This window comes from Ambystoma mexicanum, chromosome 5q (genome assembly GCF_040938575.1).
Source record: "Ambystoma mexicanum isolate Mex_15411 chromosome 5q, UKY_AmexF1_1, whole genome shotgun sequence".
Classification (NCBI taxonomy): Eukaryota; Metazoa; Chordata; class Amphibia; order Caudata; family Ambystomatidae; genus Ambystoma; species Ambystoma mexicanum.
Window position 1 is genome coordinate 69,021,116 of NC_090933.1, and position 19,459 is coordinate 69,040,574.

General features: G+C 49.3%; 1 protein-coding gene across 2 annotated transcripts in view; it reads right to left on the reverse strand.

The window, feature by feature from the left end:
- Window positions 1-19,459, reverse strand: part of LOC138497215 (uncharacterized) — a 1,137,079-nt gene that overhangs the window by 564,793 nt on the left and 552,827 nt on the right. For both annotated transcript variants that reach the window (XM_069620541.1, XM_069620540.1), the window contains exon 5: window positions 12,790-12,949. In XM_069620541.1, the coding sequence (XP_069476642.1) occupies window positions 12,790-12,949 (160 nt within the window). The remainder of the gene's footprint in view (window positions 1-12,789; window positions 12,950-19,459) is intronic.

The following is a 19,459-nucleotide window of genomic DNA, read 5'->3' on the forward strand; positions in this document are numbered from 1 at the left end:
GATGGCACTCTATTAAGAGTGGCACAGAACACCCAGGAAGGGTTTCGGGTGGTTGTGCCGAAGTAAGGTGGACAGAATAGTACACACACAGCTGAAAGTAATGAGAACGAAGAGTAGTCAAGTGTAGCAAGGAATAAGATACAACAGAATGGATTCCCTCAAAGGGTGTATGCAGATATAGGAAAAGAGTATTCCACGAACCTTAGGAAAAACTCTAGCCTTCTGCACAGTTTGCTATAACAGAGGCCCACGCTGTTTGCTCATGGCTTGGAACAGCAGCTATGGGTGTCTGTAATGTAGAAACGAGACAAGGGAAGGGGCAGAGGTTGACTGATGGGAACCAACAGACAAGCTCTGTACAAAAGGGTCTACAAACAGTACAAGAGAAGATACTTACAGACAAATCCAGGAAAAGGAGGTTGATAGCAAACTAGCAGAAGGAAATGAAGGGAAAGTCGTGTAACAGGATTGGATAGCAGAGGACAGTAAGGAACAAGGTTGAGAGCTCAGAGGAGCAGGAAAGCAATAAGCAAGCCCACAGGAGCAGGGCTGTAAGGTAGAGAGCCCAGAGGGAAAGGGCTTAGGGCAGCAGAGTAAAGCAGGCTGCACGGCAAGGAACCCAGAAGGGCCGGGCAGCAAGGAGTGAGCCCTGAGGGGCAGGGCCGCTGACCGTAGAAGGTTGCAGAGGACTGTAGAGGGCTGCTAGGCCGAGAACCCAGCGGAAAAAGGTAGGTAGTAAGCAGCGGAGCGTGATCAGCTGCAGAGCAGGGAGCCCAGAGGACAAGGGCTGTAGACAGCCGGAGTGAGGCAGGCTGCAGAGCAGGGAGCCCAGAGGACAAGGGCTGTAGGCAGCCGGAGTGAGGCAGGCTGTGGAGCAGGGAGCCCAGAGGACAGGGGCTGAGGCTGGAAAGCAGCAGAGCGTGATCAGCTGCAATGTAGAGAGCCCGGCAAGGCAAGGGCAGAGGCTGGAAGGCAGCAGAGCGTGATCGGCTGCAATGTAGAGACCCCGGCAGGGCAAGGGCGGAGGCTGGAAGGCAGCAGAGCTTGATCAGCTGCAATGTAGAGAGCCCGGCAGGGCAAGGGCGGAAGCTGGAAGGCAGCAGAGCGTGATCGGCTGCAATGTAGAGATCCTGGCAGGGCAAGGGCGGAGGCTGGAAGGCAGCAGAGCGTGATCGGCTGCAATGTAGAGAGCCCGGCAGGGCAAGGGCGGAGGCTGGAAGGCAGCAGAGCGTGATCGGCTGCAATGTGGAGAGCCCAGCAGAGCAAGGGCGGAAGCTGGAAGGCAGCAGAGCGTGATCGGCTGCAATGTGGAGGGCCCGGCAGGGCAAGGGCGGAGGCTGGAAGGCAGCAGAGCGTGATCAGCTGCAAGGCAGGAGCCTGGAAGAGCAGGGCTGAGGCAGGGAGCCCAAAAGGCTAGGGCTGTAGGCAGCAGGGTGCAGCAGGCTGCAAGGCAGGACGCCCAGAGGAGCAGGGCTGAGGCAGGGAGCCCAAAAGGCTAGGGCTGTAGGCAGCAGGGTGTAGCAGACTGCAAGGCAGGAGCTCGCCAGGGCACTGGAACAAAAAGCAGGAGAAAGCAGGAAACAGCATACAAAGATTGTAGCTCGAAGCAAAAAGGTGCTGGAAGGACTCTCAATGCATATTGATCGCCAATGTATGCGCCCATGGCGCAGGCATGACAGTATGCCCCTTTCCAGGCTCCCTGAAGACTGACCAACAGGAAGAAGGTCTGTCACACTGTGAAAGAGTCTTATTCCAAAAAGGCACATCATGAAGCACCAAAAACTGTTTAAGGTTGTAAGGTGGGAGTCTTGAAAGGTGGAGACAGTATCAATGTGCTGAACCTTTGCGGTAGAAATCAGAAAAGACAAAGTCTTTGGAGCACAAAACCCAAAAGAGTGTTCATGAATAGAGGAACTCAGAATGTTTGTTGCAGGTTCCATGATATGATATGATATGATATGATATGATATGATATGTTATGATATGGCATTTGTAACGCGCCTATACCCAAGTGTTTCAAGGCGCGACGAGGCAGGGAGGGGGGAACAAGGGGAGACAGACAACGATCCTACTAGGCCAGGTGTCATTCAGATCGCGCAAGTGCATGGGTAGGGGGGACGGAAAAAGTGCAAGGGGGAAAGGGAGAGGGGAAAGTGCAAGATAAGTGCAGTCAAGTGCTGGGAAGGGGGGCTGTAGGGATACAGAGACAGTCCCGCAAGTGCAAGAGTTACCAGGAAGGCAGTGCAGGGGAGAGTGGCTGGGCCAAGGACCGAGAATGGTGAGTGGCCCAGTTGCTGATTCAGTACAGTCCATGGCAAAGCTTGCTTTGAAAGGCAACAGTAAGGTGGTGAAAGGTGGAGCCAGAGGTACAGCAGAGTTGGTTGCTTTAGGAAGGTTTTCCAAGGCATCAGACACAGCAATGGCAGAGTCAAGATTAGCCGCAGAAAAGTCAGGAGTCACAGTGGCGGGTTCTCCATGATTTGTAGGAATTTCAGAAGCCACCGCAGCAGAGAGATCATGAATGGCTGTGGATAGTTCCGATGCTGTAGCAACTGGGAGAGTGGGTGCCATAGAAGAACCAGCGGACAGTGACGCACCTGAGACTGATAGAGTAGAGTCTGGTAGTTTTAGTGCTGTAGAGGCGCCAGCAAGAACAACCGGAGCTGTAGTCCCAAAAGAAAAGCTGTTATCTGACTTAGCAACAGGTTCTGTCCTTGCAGGCAGAGAGGAAGAGGGTGCTTCTGCTGCAAAAAGAGTGATGTGAGATGCTGCAACAGTAGCAGATTTAGAAGTATTAGCAGGAGGAGCAGCAGAGATTGGGCTAGCAGATACAGTAACAGGTAATAAGACAGATGTGGGGTCATGATTGGGTAGGCGTTCTGAAGGCTGATCTTCAAAGTCTGGTGTGCTCAAATTACTTGGTGGGTCTGGGGTATTGACTGATGGAAAGGCTGGATTCCAGGCAGGTACCGGGTATTGTTCAGGATTGGAATCATGGTCTAGAGTACCAGAACCTGAGTTACTGTGGTTGGAAAGTGAAAGAGCTGTGTCAGACTTTAAAAGGGATGCATATGCTAAATTTAGGTCTTCCATCTGCTTGGTATAAATCTGTATCCTTTTCTGCATGGCAATTCCAGGCCTTACCATGTCGATCTCTAAAGACAGTATTTCGGGTGTAGGACATTGTGTCAAAAGGTCTGGAATATTGTGTCCCTTCATAGAACTTTTACTATGTACATAAACAAAGTCATCATAGAGATCTTCGGTCTTTCTTTTAAGGCGTAGGAGTTTTTCTTGTAGCAGGTATGTATCATTAGCCTGATCTAAAGCTTCAGAATCTGGTGTGGCAGAAAATTTGGTTGTAGCAATGGGAAGACTGACCTTAAGGTTATTCTGGTTGGTAGATACTGGGGACGTATTAAGACCACCGATGGTCAGTATTGGTCTTTTGTACCCAGAACTAGGTGAACTAACCTCAGGATACATAATGCTGTGTCCTGTCAAATGAGGGTTTCCAGTAGACTGGGGAGCTTGCCAAGCAGATCTTGAACATATCACTCTAGCAACAGCGTACTCTGGTTTAGAGACCCCCACAATGAGTGCAATATCCTTGGCTGTAACAGTGTTAGAAAAATTATCAGACGCAGGAGTGTCTTTCACTGTTTGGGCTAACAAGATCTGTAAGAATTAATTATCTTGCTGTAGCTCTTCAACCGATAAGGACTGCGGATCATAGTCGCAAATGTCATAATAGTTATACATGGAAGAAGGGTCTGCAAGCCAGTGAGTGTAGTACCGTGCTTGTAAATCTTTGTTTACTAAGGCAAGACTGTTCTTTAGACTAAGGTTCTTGTTTGCTGTCTTTAGGGAAAGTATAGATTTTTGCAAAGGTTTCTTAACCCGAAAGGAAAGTATCCTTGGTCTGTGTTTGCCTTTCCTGCCTATGGAACAAGACATTTTTTGCTCTTGCATTCTGTCAGGGATGGCACTCTATTAAGAGTGGCACAGAACACCCAGGAAGGGTTTCGGGTGGTTGTGCCGAAGTAAGGTGGACAGAATAGTACACACACAGCTGAAAGTAATGAGAACGAAGAGTAGTCAAGTGTAGCAAGGAATAAGATACAACAGAATGGATTCCCTCAAGGGGTGTATGCAGAGCTGGGCAGTCATAATTTCGACAGTAAAAATGTCGACAGTCAAAATTTCGAAAAATAAATGTCGAAAAAAATAATGTCGACAAACAATAATGTCGACATTTTTTCGATATTTTTTCGAAATTTTCTATTTATTGTATAAATAGATAAATAAATAAATATATAACTAAAATGTGTTGAGTATGAGGGGTGAGAGGGTGGTGGGGGCTTTGGGGGGTGGCAGGGGGTGTTGGGTGAGGCGGGTTGGGGGGGACACCCCCATAGTAAATGATACTCTTTTTATTTATTTAATTATTGAATAAATAAATAAATACATATATAATTACTATGTGTTGAGAATGAGGGGTGAGAGGGTGGTGGGGGGTGTGGTGGGGTGGCAGGGGGGTGTTGGGTGAGGGGGGGTTGGGGAGGACCCCCCATAGTAAATGATACTCTTTTTGTTTATTTATTTATTGAATATATAAATAAATAAATAAATATATAATTAGAATGTGTTGAGTATGAGGGGTGAGAGGGTGGTGGGGGGGTGTTGGGGGGTGGCAGGGGGGTGTTGGGTGAGGGGGGTTGGGGGGGACCCCCCCATAGTAAATGATACTCTTTTTGTTTAATTATTTATTGAAAAAATAAATAAATATATAATTAGAATGTGTTGAGTATGAGGGGTGAGAGGGTGGTGGGGGGGAGGTGGCAGGGGGGTGTTGGGTGAGGTGTTGATAGTTCTAATTGACATTTTTTTGTCGACATTTTTTTTTCTAAAAAATGACTACATTATATGTATAGGATGTCGACATTATTGTTTTTGACATTTTTTTTTTCGACATTTTTGTTTGTCGACATTTTTTTTTCGACATTATGGCTATAAACCGTATGCAGATATAGGAAAAGAGTATTCCACGAACCTTAGGAAAAACACTAGCCTTCTGCACAGTTTGCTATAACAGAGGCCCACGCTGTTTGCTCATGGCTTGGAACAGCAGCTATGGGTGACTGTAATGTAGAAACGAGACAAGGGAAGGGGCAGAGGTTGACTGATGGGAACCAACAGACAAGCTCTGTACAAAAGGGTCTACAAACAGTACAAGAGAAGATACTTACAGACAAATCCAGGAAAAGGAGGTTGATAGCAAACTAGCAGAATGAAATGAAGGGAAAGTCGTGTAACAGGATTGGATAGCAGAGGACAGTAAGGAACAAGGTTGAGAGCTCAGAGGAGCAGGAAAGCAATAAGCAAGCCCACAGGAGCAGGGCTGTAAGGTAGAGAGCCCAGAGGGAAAGGGCTTAGGGCAGCAGAGTAAAGCAGGCTGCACGGCAAGGAACCCAGAAGGGCCGGGCAGCAAGGAGTGAGCCCTGAGGGGCAGGGCCGCTGACCGTAGAAGGTTGCAGAGGACTGTAGAGGGCTGCTAGGCCGAGAACCCAGCGGAAAAAGGTAGGTAGTAAGCAGCGGAGCGTGATAAGCTGCAAAGTAGGAAGCCCAGAGGACAAGGGCTGTAGGCAGCCGGAGTGAGGCAGGCTGCAGAGCAGGGAGCCCAGAGGACAAGGGCTGTAGGCAGCCGGAGTGAGGCAGGCTGTGGAGCAGGGAGCCCAGAGGACAGGGGCTGAGGCTGGAAAGCAGCATAGCCTGATCAGCTGCAATGTAGAGACCCCGGCAAGGCAAGGGCGGAGGCTGGAAGGCAGCAGAGCGTGATCGGCTGCAATGTAGAGAGCCCGGCAGTGCAAGGGCGGAGGCTGGAAGGCAGCAGAGCGTGATCAGCTGCAATGTAGAGAGCCCGGCAAGGCAAGGGCAGAGGCTGGAAGGCAGCAGAGCGTGATCGGCTGCAATGTAGAGAGCCCGGCAGGGCAAGGGCGGAGGCTGGAAGGCAGCAGAGCGTGATCGGCTGCAATGTAGAGAGCCCGGCAGGGCAAGGGCGGAGGCTGGAAGGCAGCAGAGCGTGATCGGCTGCAATGTGGAGAGCCCGGCAGGGCAAGGGCGGAGGCTGGAAGGCAGCAGAGCGTGATCGGCTGCAATGTGGAGGGCCCGGCAGGGCAAGGGCGGAGGCTGGAAGGCAGCAGAGCGTGATCAGCTGCAAGGCAGGAGCTTGGAAGAGCGGGGCTGAGGCAGGGAGCCCAAAAGGCTAGGGCTGTAGGCAGCAGGGTGTAGCAGGCTGCAAGGCAGGACGCCCAGAGGAGCAGGGCTGAGGCAGGGAGCCCAAAAGGCTAGGGCTGTAGGCAGCAGGGTGTTGCAGACTGCAAGGCAGGAGCTCGCCAGGGCACTGGAACAAAAAGCAGGAGAAAGCAGGAAACAGCATACAAAGATTGTAGCTCGAAGCAAAAAGGTGCCAGAAGGACTCTCAATGCAAGAGACTGAGCTCTCGCAGGCAACAGCTTTATACTGCCCAGCCCAGCACAGAGGCAGGCTAATTGGTTGCACCTGGCTCAGCACACCTGCAGACAATCGACCACCTCCCTCTCTGTCCCTGAGCTGGTGGAAGCACAGCAAATCCCTAGGGCTTCTGGGGATTGTAGTTCTGATGAAGAAAAATAGGAATAGCCAGGAATAGATGGTTATAGCCAAGTGCATTATGGTAAGTGTAGTTTTTTGGGAAAAAATAAAAAGGCACCAAAGACTCGCAAATGGGAAATAAAGTCCAAATAGTGATTAGCGGTTGATCCAAGAGTTTTCTGTAGATAAATGAAAAACAATGTGTCCATATTGATCGCCAATGTATGCGCCCATGGCGCAGGCATGACAGTTGGGCACAACTATGGACAAGACCAAGGGCATAGGGCTGACCGCGCACTCAATGATGTTTGCTCACTCTAGCTTGGCAAGCTCCTCTTCAACTCTGTCGCAGGTGGAAGGGGATCCTGTGGTGATGCAGGGCCACCGGCTGCATGGACTTGGCGATGTGGAGGCGCACTCCTTGATCTTTGAGGCATCCCACCCCTTCGTACAGGTGTTGAAATTTGTCTAACAGGCAGTTGATAGCCATTTCATAGATTTGGAATGCAAGCTGTAACAACCCCAGGTCTTCCGCAGTTGAGCAGCTCAATGTATCCAGGGACACCAGAGTCACGTAGAAAGTGGTGTTGACCACAGCATGTTCATTTATCACATTTGTGCAAAATGCACCATCCAACAGTAAAGGTGAAGAGCCCCCATAGGTCAAAATGTGTATTCCCGGGTGGTTCAGCTTTGGCATGAGGTGGCGTCTTCTAAATTGCGCATCTGGCATACCATTGACTGACACCCCTGTGTCAATCTGGATAGTCATGTCCGTTGCCAGGATAGACACCGAGCATCGCAGCTTCTTACGCTGGCCAAGTCCCCATAGGCAGATAGAGATGAAGATTACCTCCTCAATATTGGCTGTCTCCTCCAACGTTGATAGGACTGACCTTTAAATCACCCTCCAGCGCTGCTACGTGCCGCAGGCTGTGCCTTGACAGCATAACAAGTGGCCAGGTAGATTGAACAATTGACCATGCGCCCACAGGTAAGACCAGCCACTGGACATGCTTGCTCGTACAGCACTGTATCCAACAGGTCAGAGTGCTTTTGTTGTCCATCCCCTTATTTGGGTGTTGACTGCTTTGCCAACCTATTGAACCGTCCGTTGGGATTTGACAGGCCACTGGCCGCGACTGCATGGACCGACTTGGTCTGCCACCCCTTTGGAGGCCTCCTCCATCTGTGCTGTTTGCGTGCACCCCAGCCCCATAATTCTTTGCAGTGGGATGCCCAGTTGCTTGAGGATCTGCCGTCTGCCGTCTCAGCGCTGCTGAGGCAGCGTGTTGGAGGATCTTTTCTCTAATTTCGTGTTTCATGATGGAGCCGGCAGAACATGGCAAGGCGGCAGAGGCGACCATTATAGGTGTCTAGTGATTCAGAGAGCTTGTGGTGTGCCCGTCGCAGCCAGAAACTCTGTCTTTATTGACCAGGGGTTGAAAGTAAGCTTTTAAGGCATCATCTTTGCTTCCTCATACTAGTTGTCGCGCGGCTGTAAGGTCTTGAACATTTGGTGTACCTCGCTCTGGTTGTAAAATAGCATGGCTTTCAATGCCCTGTCATCCATTTCCCTGGCAATGTCAAAGAACATTTCTAGTCACTCGACCCAAATGTCCCACCTGAGTCCTAATGGTGTCGGGGCTCCAGTGACATCAAATTCGGGAACGGGACTCCCAACAAAACCATTCTGGGGGCCTTGATGCTGGACATAGGCCCTACAACAGTCCATGCGTGAGCTTGAGGGGGATGTCCTCTCCGAGGAAGAGACCATATCATCCTGTGTGTCATCATCCTTCCCGACACCCGCTCTTCCTCACTCCACTAGCAGATTATTCTTTAGCTGTGCAATGACCCACCTGTCGGTGGGATGTGGGGGCTGGTCCCAGGTACTACAGCTGCACGAGCACCCTTGGCGGGCCACAAGCTGGTCTGCCCGTGGCTGTCACCCTGCTCCTCCTGAACTTCGTGGATGAGTGCAGGTGGGTGGTATTAGGGCTTGCACCAGGGATATCCCTCTGCGTCGGGTGTAAGGAACTCATGGTGGCAACAAGTAAGACAGACACAAGTGATCACAGTTCAAGGGTGTTTATTGAACAATGAATGCTGTGTGCAGTTTGCAAAAACGGGCCTATACTAGGAAACCTATTGCTAAACCTTACAGCTAATACAAAAAGTGTGTGGTATAATTCTCAATAAAAGAAAGAAGTGTTCTCAAATTATGTCATGATGCGGTAGGCTGGGTCTCCCTTCCTCATGTTTTGGACACTGGGTAAGATGGGAGCTTGGCGCACAGTACAGTGTCGGACTTCTCTAGCACGAGACGACAGTTCTAATGTCAGCTCTCAGGATCGTCAACAGCCAAATCTCGTTTTCTTGAAAGTCTCTTGTCTTCGAGAACCCGGCGTACTCAACTAACAAAACAAATGCATACTATCTTTTCAATGGGCTTTGGGTGACTACTTTCACCCTGGGATTCCCCTCTTCTGGGCGCAAATCCCTAGAAAGTTCTTTAATGATATCAAAACCGCAGATTGCTATGTTTTCTCACTTTCGAGGGCCTATCTGGATCCAAAATAAAGTTCCTTTAACAAAGGAAAGTTTGTTTCCAATGTTAACTGGGTGATGGATTCACCCCTGGGTCCCCCTCTTCTGAGCGCTGACCCTTCTCAATTGCTTACTTTATAGTTTCACGTAGGGTGATGGCTTCACCCCTGGGTCCCCCTCTTCCAGGCGCTGACCCTTCTTACATATCTCATGTTCCAAATTGAGTGACAGTTCTTTTCTCAATGAACTTTTGGGTGATAGCTTCACCCTTGGATCTCCTTCGGTCGGGATCGTATCCCGCTTGACTGTCAGTACTTGGGTGATTGTTTCACCCCTTGATCCCTCTTTCACAAATCTTAATGTCTTTTTAAACAGTTCCAATGGACATCCCTCTGCCGGGTTCACTCTTGGCACACACTGTTTCCTGGGACTTTAGACTTGCCCCCTTCCCGTTAGCATCCCTCGGTCGTGCTCACTCTTGCCAACTTCACATTCCCTTGCATTTTCGGGATTCACTTCCCTTGTTATTTCATATGGCGGGATTTGTTTCCCTTGCTTTCACACCGATGTAGATCAAAGTCTTTTGATTGTATGGGTATTTTACTAGACCTCCTGTATGACCACTTTGACCTTTTTCTGCGACTCTCCTACAGCCTTCTGGTATCCGTAGTTTCACTCAGACGGGGATCGACCAGAGTCTCTATAATTAGAGACTCAGACGGGGATCGACCACAGTCTCTATAACTAGCACCGACTTGGGGCCGGATTTCCCTCTGCAGCTGGTCTCCCCTTAACACTTTTTACAGTTCTTTACACAGTTCAATAAACTTGGTTGAAACTTGCAACTGTGCGCTTCTCATTCAACACAGCCCTGTTCTTAGAGATTCTCCCCTCGACTCACCGGCTTTGATGAACCGCTTGGCTTTTGGCTTTCCTGGAGTCAAGGCCGGTATCACGGGCGCGGGAGCTTCCCTCGGTCCTGCTTATCGGCATATGCTTGCCCCGTGGACATCTGCCGCAAGACACTTGTGCTATTGTTCTCGGTCTTAGGCTCCCTTCCACAAAGATTGCGTGGGCCTGAGATGAAAAGGGCAAGGTCACTTCTCTCCTCGCCACACTCTCGATTCCTGGCGCCTTTCTCCTTTCCTTGAACTGCCGCACCTGGTTAGCCGTCTGGTCGTGCTGTCTGCTGTGCTCACCTTGCTCGTACCGTGCTCTCTTACTCCACCTTTTATCTCTGTGGAGAAAAGGAAGGGCCGTCAGGTGTGTGTGATTTAAATGAATTGCCTGACTTTGCCCGACCCTTGTGTTGGGACATGTCAGGTAAACAGGTGCATTACAAGTCTGTTGTCGGTCACAATATGAGGCAGCGTTCAGGGTGGAAAAGGAAGGGGTTGGAGTGTCGGATAAAGCGGGTGGTAGAGTTTCCAAATATCCTACAAGGTCGGTAGGGAAAGAGGTGATACATTGGATTATAACTCTAGGATTAGGGTTTATGGTGACCTCGGGAGGATAGGTTTTGTAGGGGTTGTGAAATAAGCAGGAGGGTTTGTGAGAATTCGGAGAATGATGATCAGAGGGACGGGATTGGTAGGGTTTGCGGGGTAAACGGGAATAGCTGCGATCGTGAAATGAACAAAGGGGATTGTGCAAATCATAGTGTTTTGTCTGATCAGGTTGGGAGTGTAGATAATAAGAGGGACGGGAAGAAGGATGGGAGTATTCGAATGGAGACCGGTGAAACAAGGATTCTGGGAGTTATGCTTTTTCAGTGTAACCAGGTTTGGGACCTTAAAGGATTGATTACATACGGTGGGATTTTCAGATCTGGGCTGGAGAGATCTAATGGGAGGAAGGGGGGCGGTTGTAGCACAGCCCATAAAGGTTTCAAAGATTTAACCCTCCCCTTCTCCTTCCTCAGTAACATACCGCATCTCCCTTTGGGCATTCTACCCAGGCGATCTTTCCCCGCTTATTTGCAGTCAGGGTTGGGATAAGAGCGGGTCAGTCCTTTTGTGGCCACCTGAATAAGGGGTACCCGGGATGTACTTGGGAGAACACCCTCAGGTTTCTCACAGGGGACACTCTCCAGGATCATGCACTGCGATTAATGTTGTCCTGCACATGGACCAGAGTCCATGCCTTGGGCCGTGTGGGCAGCTCGAGGCAGCAGCCAGATCTGCTGTTGTGTTGTCGGGATGAATCTCCTTCCAATTTATTTTAGATAAGCGTGCACCCCAGTCGGTGCACACCGGGCTTCCTGCTTGTGTTAGCGGGCCGAGCAGCTTGCACGTGCTGTCCTCATTTACAGCGGATGCTGGTGAGGTATTACGAACGCAACGCTGTGGTTCGATCGATGGTGAATGCCAGCGCGATCCGTCTTGTGCGGACTTCAGCACACTACCTCTCCAGGTGGTGGGCGCAGAAGCGCAACGTTTAACGTGGGTCAGGTAATGGACCCACACTCACCTCGCCATCAGTTGGTAGGGGGTCACAGGCCTGTGCCCTCAGTAAGGAGAAGGCCACGCCAGTAGAAGGGTCGATGAGACCTGTGCCTGGGCAGAGTCACCTTTTATAGTTTCTGTGACAGAGGTCATCACCTGACAGTGGTGATGTCCTATGTCACAACACTGGGTTGGAGAGAAGCGTAAGGAGCACTTACTTGGCTAGGCTTTGCATCTCTCCATAGAGAGTGAGGGGTATGGGTGGAGGGAGTGAAGTTCTTTGTCTGCCTGAAGCTATGTTCATTTGTTCGTTGTAAAAGAAGGCTGGCGTGAAACCGCTTGCCTTTGTTTTATTAGTGGACACGCTATCGTGGCCATCTTGGAACATGAAAAACAAACATAACTGCAGGACTTCAACCAGCTAATAACGCCCCATCTTATTTCCCTCATCTCACCCTAGCCGGCATGGCGGCACTGGTGCATGTCACCACAGGGACTGGTAGAGCAAAAGTAAGTGGGATAGTGCAAATGGCATTAGCTACAAATGCAATTAAAGGCAAGATGCAATAGACCTATCAGGATTATGTTCTGCAACATCTGATTGACAGCCGATTCCTTGTATTATTGCCAGGGAATAGACCTGCGAAAGAGCTAAACCCTGCACTGGATTGTTGGGAAGGAGCTGGAATGATGGTAGAGAAGTGTAAAAATATATAAATATGTACATATATGTATATTATACTGTTCACTGCACATTTTCAATGCTGATCAGACAGAATATTGAGAGTTTATTTAGCAATACACTGGACCATCAGGGTTACTGTAGGTGAAAACGGTGCCACGTTGGAAAATATGGGCACACTGAATAAATGTTCAGGGAATATTTTATATATGCCATTAAATCGCAAACAAGACCGGTGATTGAGGTCTGATGAATTTGTCATTTAGTATAGCATTTAATTTGCACTATGTTAGATAAGGTATGGCTGGCAGGTCTTTAAGAGGGGGCAAACAAACAAAATGCATGCGGTCAACACAATGAAGCAAAGTATACTTTATCTTCTTTCACCACTCAATGCTGCAAACTTGCATACTCTGAAGCAGGAGTGGTTCCACATATTGTATTGCAAAGTACATGCGTGCATGTAACTATAAAATGTACCTGGTGGCCGTAGCAGGCCCAGAGTAGCCCAGTTGCCGGCAGACAACTTCTGCATCGGTTTGCTCCCAGCGTTTGGCGCATATGCCAGCCCATAAACCTTGATGTTCAACTTCCACCAGTCCCTCCAGCAAGTTCCTTCCTCCCACTAGTCGAACACTTTCTGCAGAATAAAGTTGTATAGTGCATCATGTTGTATTCTCTTGGGGCAGTACTGCTACATTATACTCTGCAAAGAAATGCATTTCTATTTCTCCAACTCGCTACAAAAGGCATTTTTTAAAACTTGATGCTCAAAGCGTACACATATACGAATCTCTTTTTTTAAATTATGTATGAAAAGGAAGGCATGCGACTGTTCACAGAAGACATTCATGTGTCATTGGTGTAACATCTTTTACAGGGGGTGGTGGATCCATTGTGAGATACAAAATTAGCTGCAGCACAGTTTTAACAAGACTTATAGACGAGTTTAAAGAGGTTGGCAGTGTTTTCCCTAAGGGAACATCAGGAAGGAACCCTGGGGGAAGTTAAGCTGAGAAGTTAAGAGCCGACTCTGGGATGTCATTGTGGAGGGAAAACTGTGGATTAGCAATTCAACAGACAAAATCAGCCCAACAATAATACTGGACACAGCCAAAGTATTACGAATGCTATTAAACATACTGTTAGGAGTAGTACCTGCCCATTACAGTCCTCGAAAAATAAGGTGGGGTAGGGCAGGGTTCTGCCAGATGCTGGCCATGTTACATTCTAGCATCATGACCTGACCTGCCCTTGAGAAGAGAGCATCCCCCTTGTAGGACTTCCTTCATACTTGAGCTGGGTTGTTGCCGCTTTCCCCATTCAAAATGGCTGCCTGTGAAGAATCTGATGGCGTCCTCAGTGATTTCCCGGCGGTGATCTCCTCCCATGTGGTCAGGGGACGGCAGCCGCTACCGGATCCTGACCCTGGGGGCGGCATAGGGATGATCAAATGGGGGGAGCAACCTATGGGGAGATGTCATGGCTTCATGGGGTGAGACATGCTATCCCCCGATTTTGTCTGGAAAAAAACCTCCCACATTTAATACCCAAATGGCCTACTCTCATACATTCACTCCTTCCTCCATTAAGAATAGGGAAATCACACTCTCCAGTTCATCTATCCATCAAGGACTCATTTACCATTTAAGACTACTGGAAATGTTTATTCAAGGTTTCCAAAATTCTCAAAACTGGACTTCAATTCCCAGAATGACCAAAATACTGGGACGAGGAAGAGGAATCGAGCCATGCAGAGTGAACGAGGCAACAAACCCAGCGAGTGCTCTAGTGGTTACTCGCATACACTAGTGTCTGGGAAGTTTAAAAGGCAAGTGAAACAGGGAATCAATATCTGCTGCTTGCGGGAGAGAGCTGCGCCTGTCTGTGAGGTTGAAGAAACCGAAAGGCAATTACTCGTCTGGTGGACTGAGGTGGCTCACCAACGAAGAAGGAAGAGGCTAATGCATGAGAAGGACATGCTGCGGGAAGGCCAGCAGCCAGAGAGACTCCTGGGCATTCGCAGAAATCTGTGCTTTACTTACCGCAGCCCAGAATGAAGCAGGCGTGTCAAGTGGAAGCCGCGAGAAACGAAGAAACAAAGAGGAAGCAGTCGCAAGAAGGAAGCAGATGGAATCGCTTCTCCGGTTGACCGCAGCAGAATCCTTCCCTTCTTACCTCCTCTGCTAACCTCAGTGTCGCTGTGATTGGTGACCAGAGCCCTTATGTGTCCTCGGGGCCCTGGCCTCCCATACCCAATCGCCTCAGCTTCTGCTTACACACAGCACTTGCCTCTGCTCCCACTGTCCTACGCCAGTGTAGGCCTGCATTTACACGCTTATGGCAGCTCTACGCTCCCTTGCACTTACTATATTTGGCACTTACATCTGCTACTCACCCACAAGCATGGACACTCCAGCACTTACCCTCTCTCCCTCTTTCCCCTTCTCCCTCTGCACTTGCACATTCTGAACACTCACAAGGCATAGTAAGTTCGTCTTTATCCTCCAGTTGTATACATTGTTTTTCAATCCAATGCTCCCTCCCTGTTGCCATGTGGGCACTTTGAAACACAATTTACTTGTTGTATAAGCGACCTAACAAATGCACAATAAATACATGCCAACAAGAGCTGGTGAGTCCACCCAGAGGCAGTGGGGACCACAGGGCGTATAGGCGGCCGCACCAAATGCAAGTAATTAAACCTCAAGAAACCGAGAAAGAAAGAACAAACATAATGCTGAAAGGGAAATTAAGCTACAAACAAAACCCTTACGAGCAGATGAATATATATTCTGCAAGCATAGGGGAAACCCGGACCAGATAATATATCTGGAGGACATATTGATAAACAGAATATATGTGGAACTTTGGGGAAGGGCAGGCACCCCGTGTGAATACATGAAGGCCTGCCAGCAGAGTATACCAGGCCATCACATGTGTGTGAAAATAAGAAGTTGAGGCAGGAGAGTGCACCAGGCAACTCTTACTGTGTGCAATAAAGAGGTCCTGAGAGGAAACATCAGGACTAGAAAAGGGATTGTGTGAACCAGGAAAGAAGAAGCAAAACCCTGACAGAAAAGCATACCAGGTATTCTGAAAGAGAAAAATGCAAAGTCAGACAAGTGTGTACGTCAACATTGTTGTGGGCCAAGGTAGGGAAATTCCTCTTAGTGCAGAGTTAAAGAGGCATTTCCCAACCCTTTTTATTTTCAATAAAAGCCCTTAACCAAAATCATGGCTAACTTGTGTCCGAGTTTCATTCCAGTTTCATTCCAGACTCCTCACACTGCCACTGTGATGATGTGCAGATGCCATGCTTGTCTTAGTTGTCTCTAGCCACTTCCTACACTTGGCGAAGAGACAAAGCTAAGGATATCGCCTCATTGCCAAAATTGCTCTTGCCCTGTGCTCCAGGCTCTCTCTCCCGTCTTCTTTACTTGTAAGTAATCTTGTAAGTAATCTCCTGTCTTTGTTCCTTGCCTTTGCCTCCTTTGGTCCATTTGGGACCCTTGCCACTCCTTTTATCTTCAATGTGTTTCACTTTCTTGCATGCACACTGATACCCTTCCCTCCTGCTTTTGCGCGCTCTTCCTCCTGTGTCCCCTGAATCTTTCTCACTAGCACTGGCCTGTAATCCTGTTGGACCTTCTGGTTTGTGGATTCTGCCTTGTGACCTCTGACAGGATTGTATTTGTACCCCCTCATTATCACCATGCTTTCTCCAGCAATCACCTTTGCTTGCTGCATCGCTGCCTGTGACGTGCTGTCTCTCTTTTACATGCTAGATTGGTTCCTAACATGTGGGCCCTGCTTCTCCTTTTCCACTAGCGCACCCACTACTTTGGGGGTAATGATTTCTTGTGCCCTCTGCCTGCTCCTTTATTGCAGAACTTCGGTTTCACTAGGCTGTCCCGCAATTCTTTGCTGGCTTAATATTTTGGGTGCAATGTGCTCCTTTTCCGATTACTTCTTGGCAGTTATCTCCTCATTGAGCAAACCCCCCTGTGTAACATTGCCTGGCTTTGGTTGCTCATGGTTTCTGTCGTTTCATCCCACCTTGACTGGGTCCTAGTCAGTCCGCTATGATTAATTTTTCAAATTATTATGTTCTCTGTGTGCATGGTTGTTCAAAATCTTCGTGTACCGTGGACTAGCCTGCCACTGCCTGCCTGCTTTTGTGTGTGGTAGCTGCTCTATACGTTTTACTCTTAGTCCTACAGGCTCTGCTTACAAATTACAAATTTCTGCTCAACTCAATGTGGGGGCCATTGTCTCGCACTGTGACGATAACTGTTGGAAAAATGATGGTTGCTTCCTCTGTGGCTGTCCTTTGCTCCCTTACTAGTCCTGTCTACCCTTACTGCCATGCTACTGCCCAGTGTACTTCAACTAGGGTGTCTGTTACTAGGATCCTCTGGTTAGTGGGTAATGCGTTGTCCCTTTCTCCTTGCCTAGCTCCAATGTGTCTAGTCCACTTTTTGTACTGACACCTGTACGACTCTCCTCCTAATGCCCCTCCATGTCACCCCCATTTTCTCCAACTGCTACACCGTGATATACCATCCAGAGTGCAGAACAAAATCCTCTAAGAAGAAACAGACAACAATCTACACTTAAATATAATCCTGCTCTATCCATTGCGGACACCTGTGTAAAGAACCAGTTAGGTGCTGATTTTCTCCTTTGACCCATCAGCTTGGCAGTCCCACGTACTCACTAAGCTCTCCAACCGCGGGTCTAACTCGATTAAGGGTAGTATCAGATGGGACATTCAGCTGGGTGACCACTCTAAGCCCAAAGTGGTTATCAATCTATTTAAACAGAACTGTCGTTGCACAGGGTACTCTAAGCCTTTTGCCTTTGGTGGTCTTCTCTCCGTCCTCTTCCTGTGTGAGGCTTCCTTCACCCCAGAGTCATCCCTCTCACAGGCAATGCCTTCCTGCTTTGGCCATCTTCAGCTCAACACCACTGAGCTTTGGCCAACAGGTTCCTCAACACCAGAACCCTTGGCTTACTGTGGTCCCTACCATGCCCGTCAAATGCCCACCATATTGGAAACTCCCCCCGGATTGCTCCTTCCACATGGCTGGCACTCTTAATGTTAGGTCTGCCTACAATCACCCGCCAACATCCATGCCATATTGGAGGAGTATGACTTAGACATCCTAGTCCTTACTGAGATTTTTTCTCGTGCAACTATATGAATGGCAATTATAGCATGCTCCCTGATGGCTTTAAAACCATTGTGAACAGTAAGCCCAAAAGGAAAGGATGGGTGTAGGAGCTGCCCTAATCTGTCCTGCCTTCATGACTTCCACCAGCATCTCCACTCTTTACTACTCTCACTTTGAGAGACTTGCTGGCAAATGCCTTCTGGTTACCAACACCTGCCTGTCTATTATAGCCACCAACAGACGTCCTGGTGGCACTGCTCTCTTCATGGAAAAATGGCCCAAGTTCATTGACAGCATCAAATCTCATTTACATTGCCCTCGTCCATGGTGATTTCAACATACGATTGGATTCTCTAGCCAACTAAAAAGCCTGTCACTTCCTGAGACTCTTGTGGCATTGTATTCCTTTGGTGATAAAGATTACCAATCACGATCATGACGCAGTAAGCATGACTTGGACAACGGAATTACCACTAATCAGTGAACAATTTACTGCATCACTTGAGATAAATCAAAGCCTAAATTGGTTGAGATTAAGACCAAAAGAGATCACAAAACTAACATCTAAAATGGCAAACAAGATTGTAACAGGAGAGAGCACCTCTGACTATAGCCCTCTGCAAGCTCAATTTAAGTCAACAAGAAGTGGGTTTAAAACAGACCACCACGCATAAATACCCTTTTAATAAAAAAAATAGCAGATGAGAAGAAAAAAATGCATGAAGACCTTATGATGATTAAGAGCAGTAATTCGATGGAATTGTATCCTGAAAAGAAAAGGAAGCGTCAACAGCAATATCGAAATTGGCTGACCGCATTCAAACATTATCGTGAACAAGAACAAGCAGAAGAGATGCTAAAAGTGATATGCGTGCAAAAAAGTAGAGAAACTTGGGCAATTATAAATGCGGGCTCGCTCACTCAAAAAGCTAATATGGGGATTCCAAGATGGCCGTTGGTGCTTGAACACTGTGTCCGTTGCGCTCCTGACCTGCGAGCCCTCGCCAAGCACATTGTGGACAGCAGCCCTCCCCAGGCGAGAAAGCTTGTGCTGGTGCATCCAGATACGAGGCAGTGAGGTCCGGCGGTCCAGTGGCAGCGGTACCATCAGCAGAGCGGACCTGTGGCCTCTGGAGGCAGCAGAGGAGAGACGAACGCACTACCCACGCTGGGTCCCCGACACCTGAGGTGGACCCGAAGGGGTGAACTGCGGGGAAAGGAGAAGCTTGCCGTCATGAGGGGCGCCCGGCGCTGCCTGGCAAGCAGGACGACACCCTAGATCCAGGGAGAGGAGCATCGCCGGCCCCCGGGGAGGAAGAGAGGAGCATTCATCGGCTCCCTGGATGGTGTGAGCACGGTGTGGGCCAACTTCGGGACTCGGCCGTGGCGGGGAGCCAAGTGTGAAACAGCCTGGAGGTGGGGGCTGGAGGTCCGGGCGGGGTGGCGCCCGAGCAGACACAAGCGCGGTGCGTGGAGAGGGGACAGAAGGAGCTGCTCCCTCAGAGGAGTGTGGAGAGCAGGAGCCCCGGCGGAGGAGGAGGAGTGTGCAGGAGTCTAGCGGTCTGGCCCTCTGGTGGGGTTGACACTGGGAGGCTGGTGCTGGGACCCGCTGCGGCAGCCGCCTGTCCTGGGGGCTAGAAGGTAGGCGCGGCGGCCCTGTGGGCACTTCACCCCGAACTAACTGAACTGTGCAAGCGTGACTTTTTGGGTCCTGTGGCGGCGGGGGCCCGGGCTCTGGTGGGTTGCTCGGGGGAAGGAGGAGATATCCCCTGACACCCGAGGTGCAGAGGGAGCGGGGTGGGAGCAGGGTGCGACCCCCTCCCGAATAATTTGAACCCATCCTTGGGAGGAGCAGCGGCCCTGGGCAGTGGACTGGTGAGCGTCCGCCTCCAAGGATAAACAAGTTGACTGGGCTCCAATTGAAGGGGGAATCCCCTCCCCCAGCGCATACTTGACACACCACCATCTCCTCA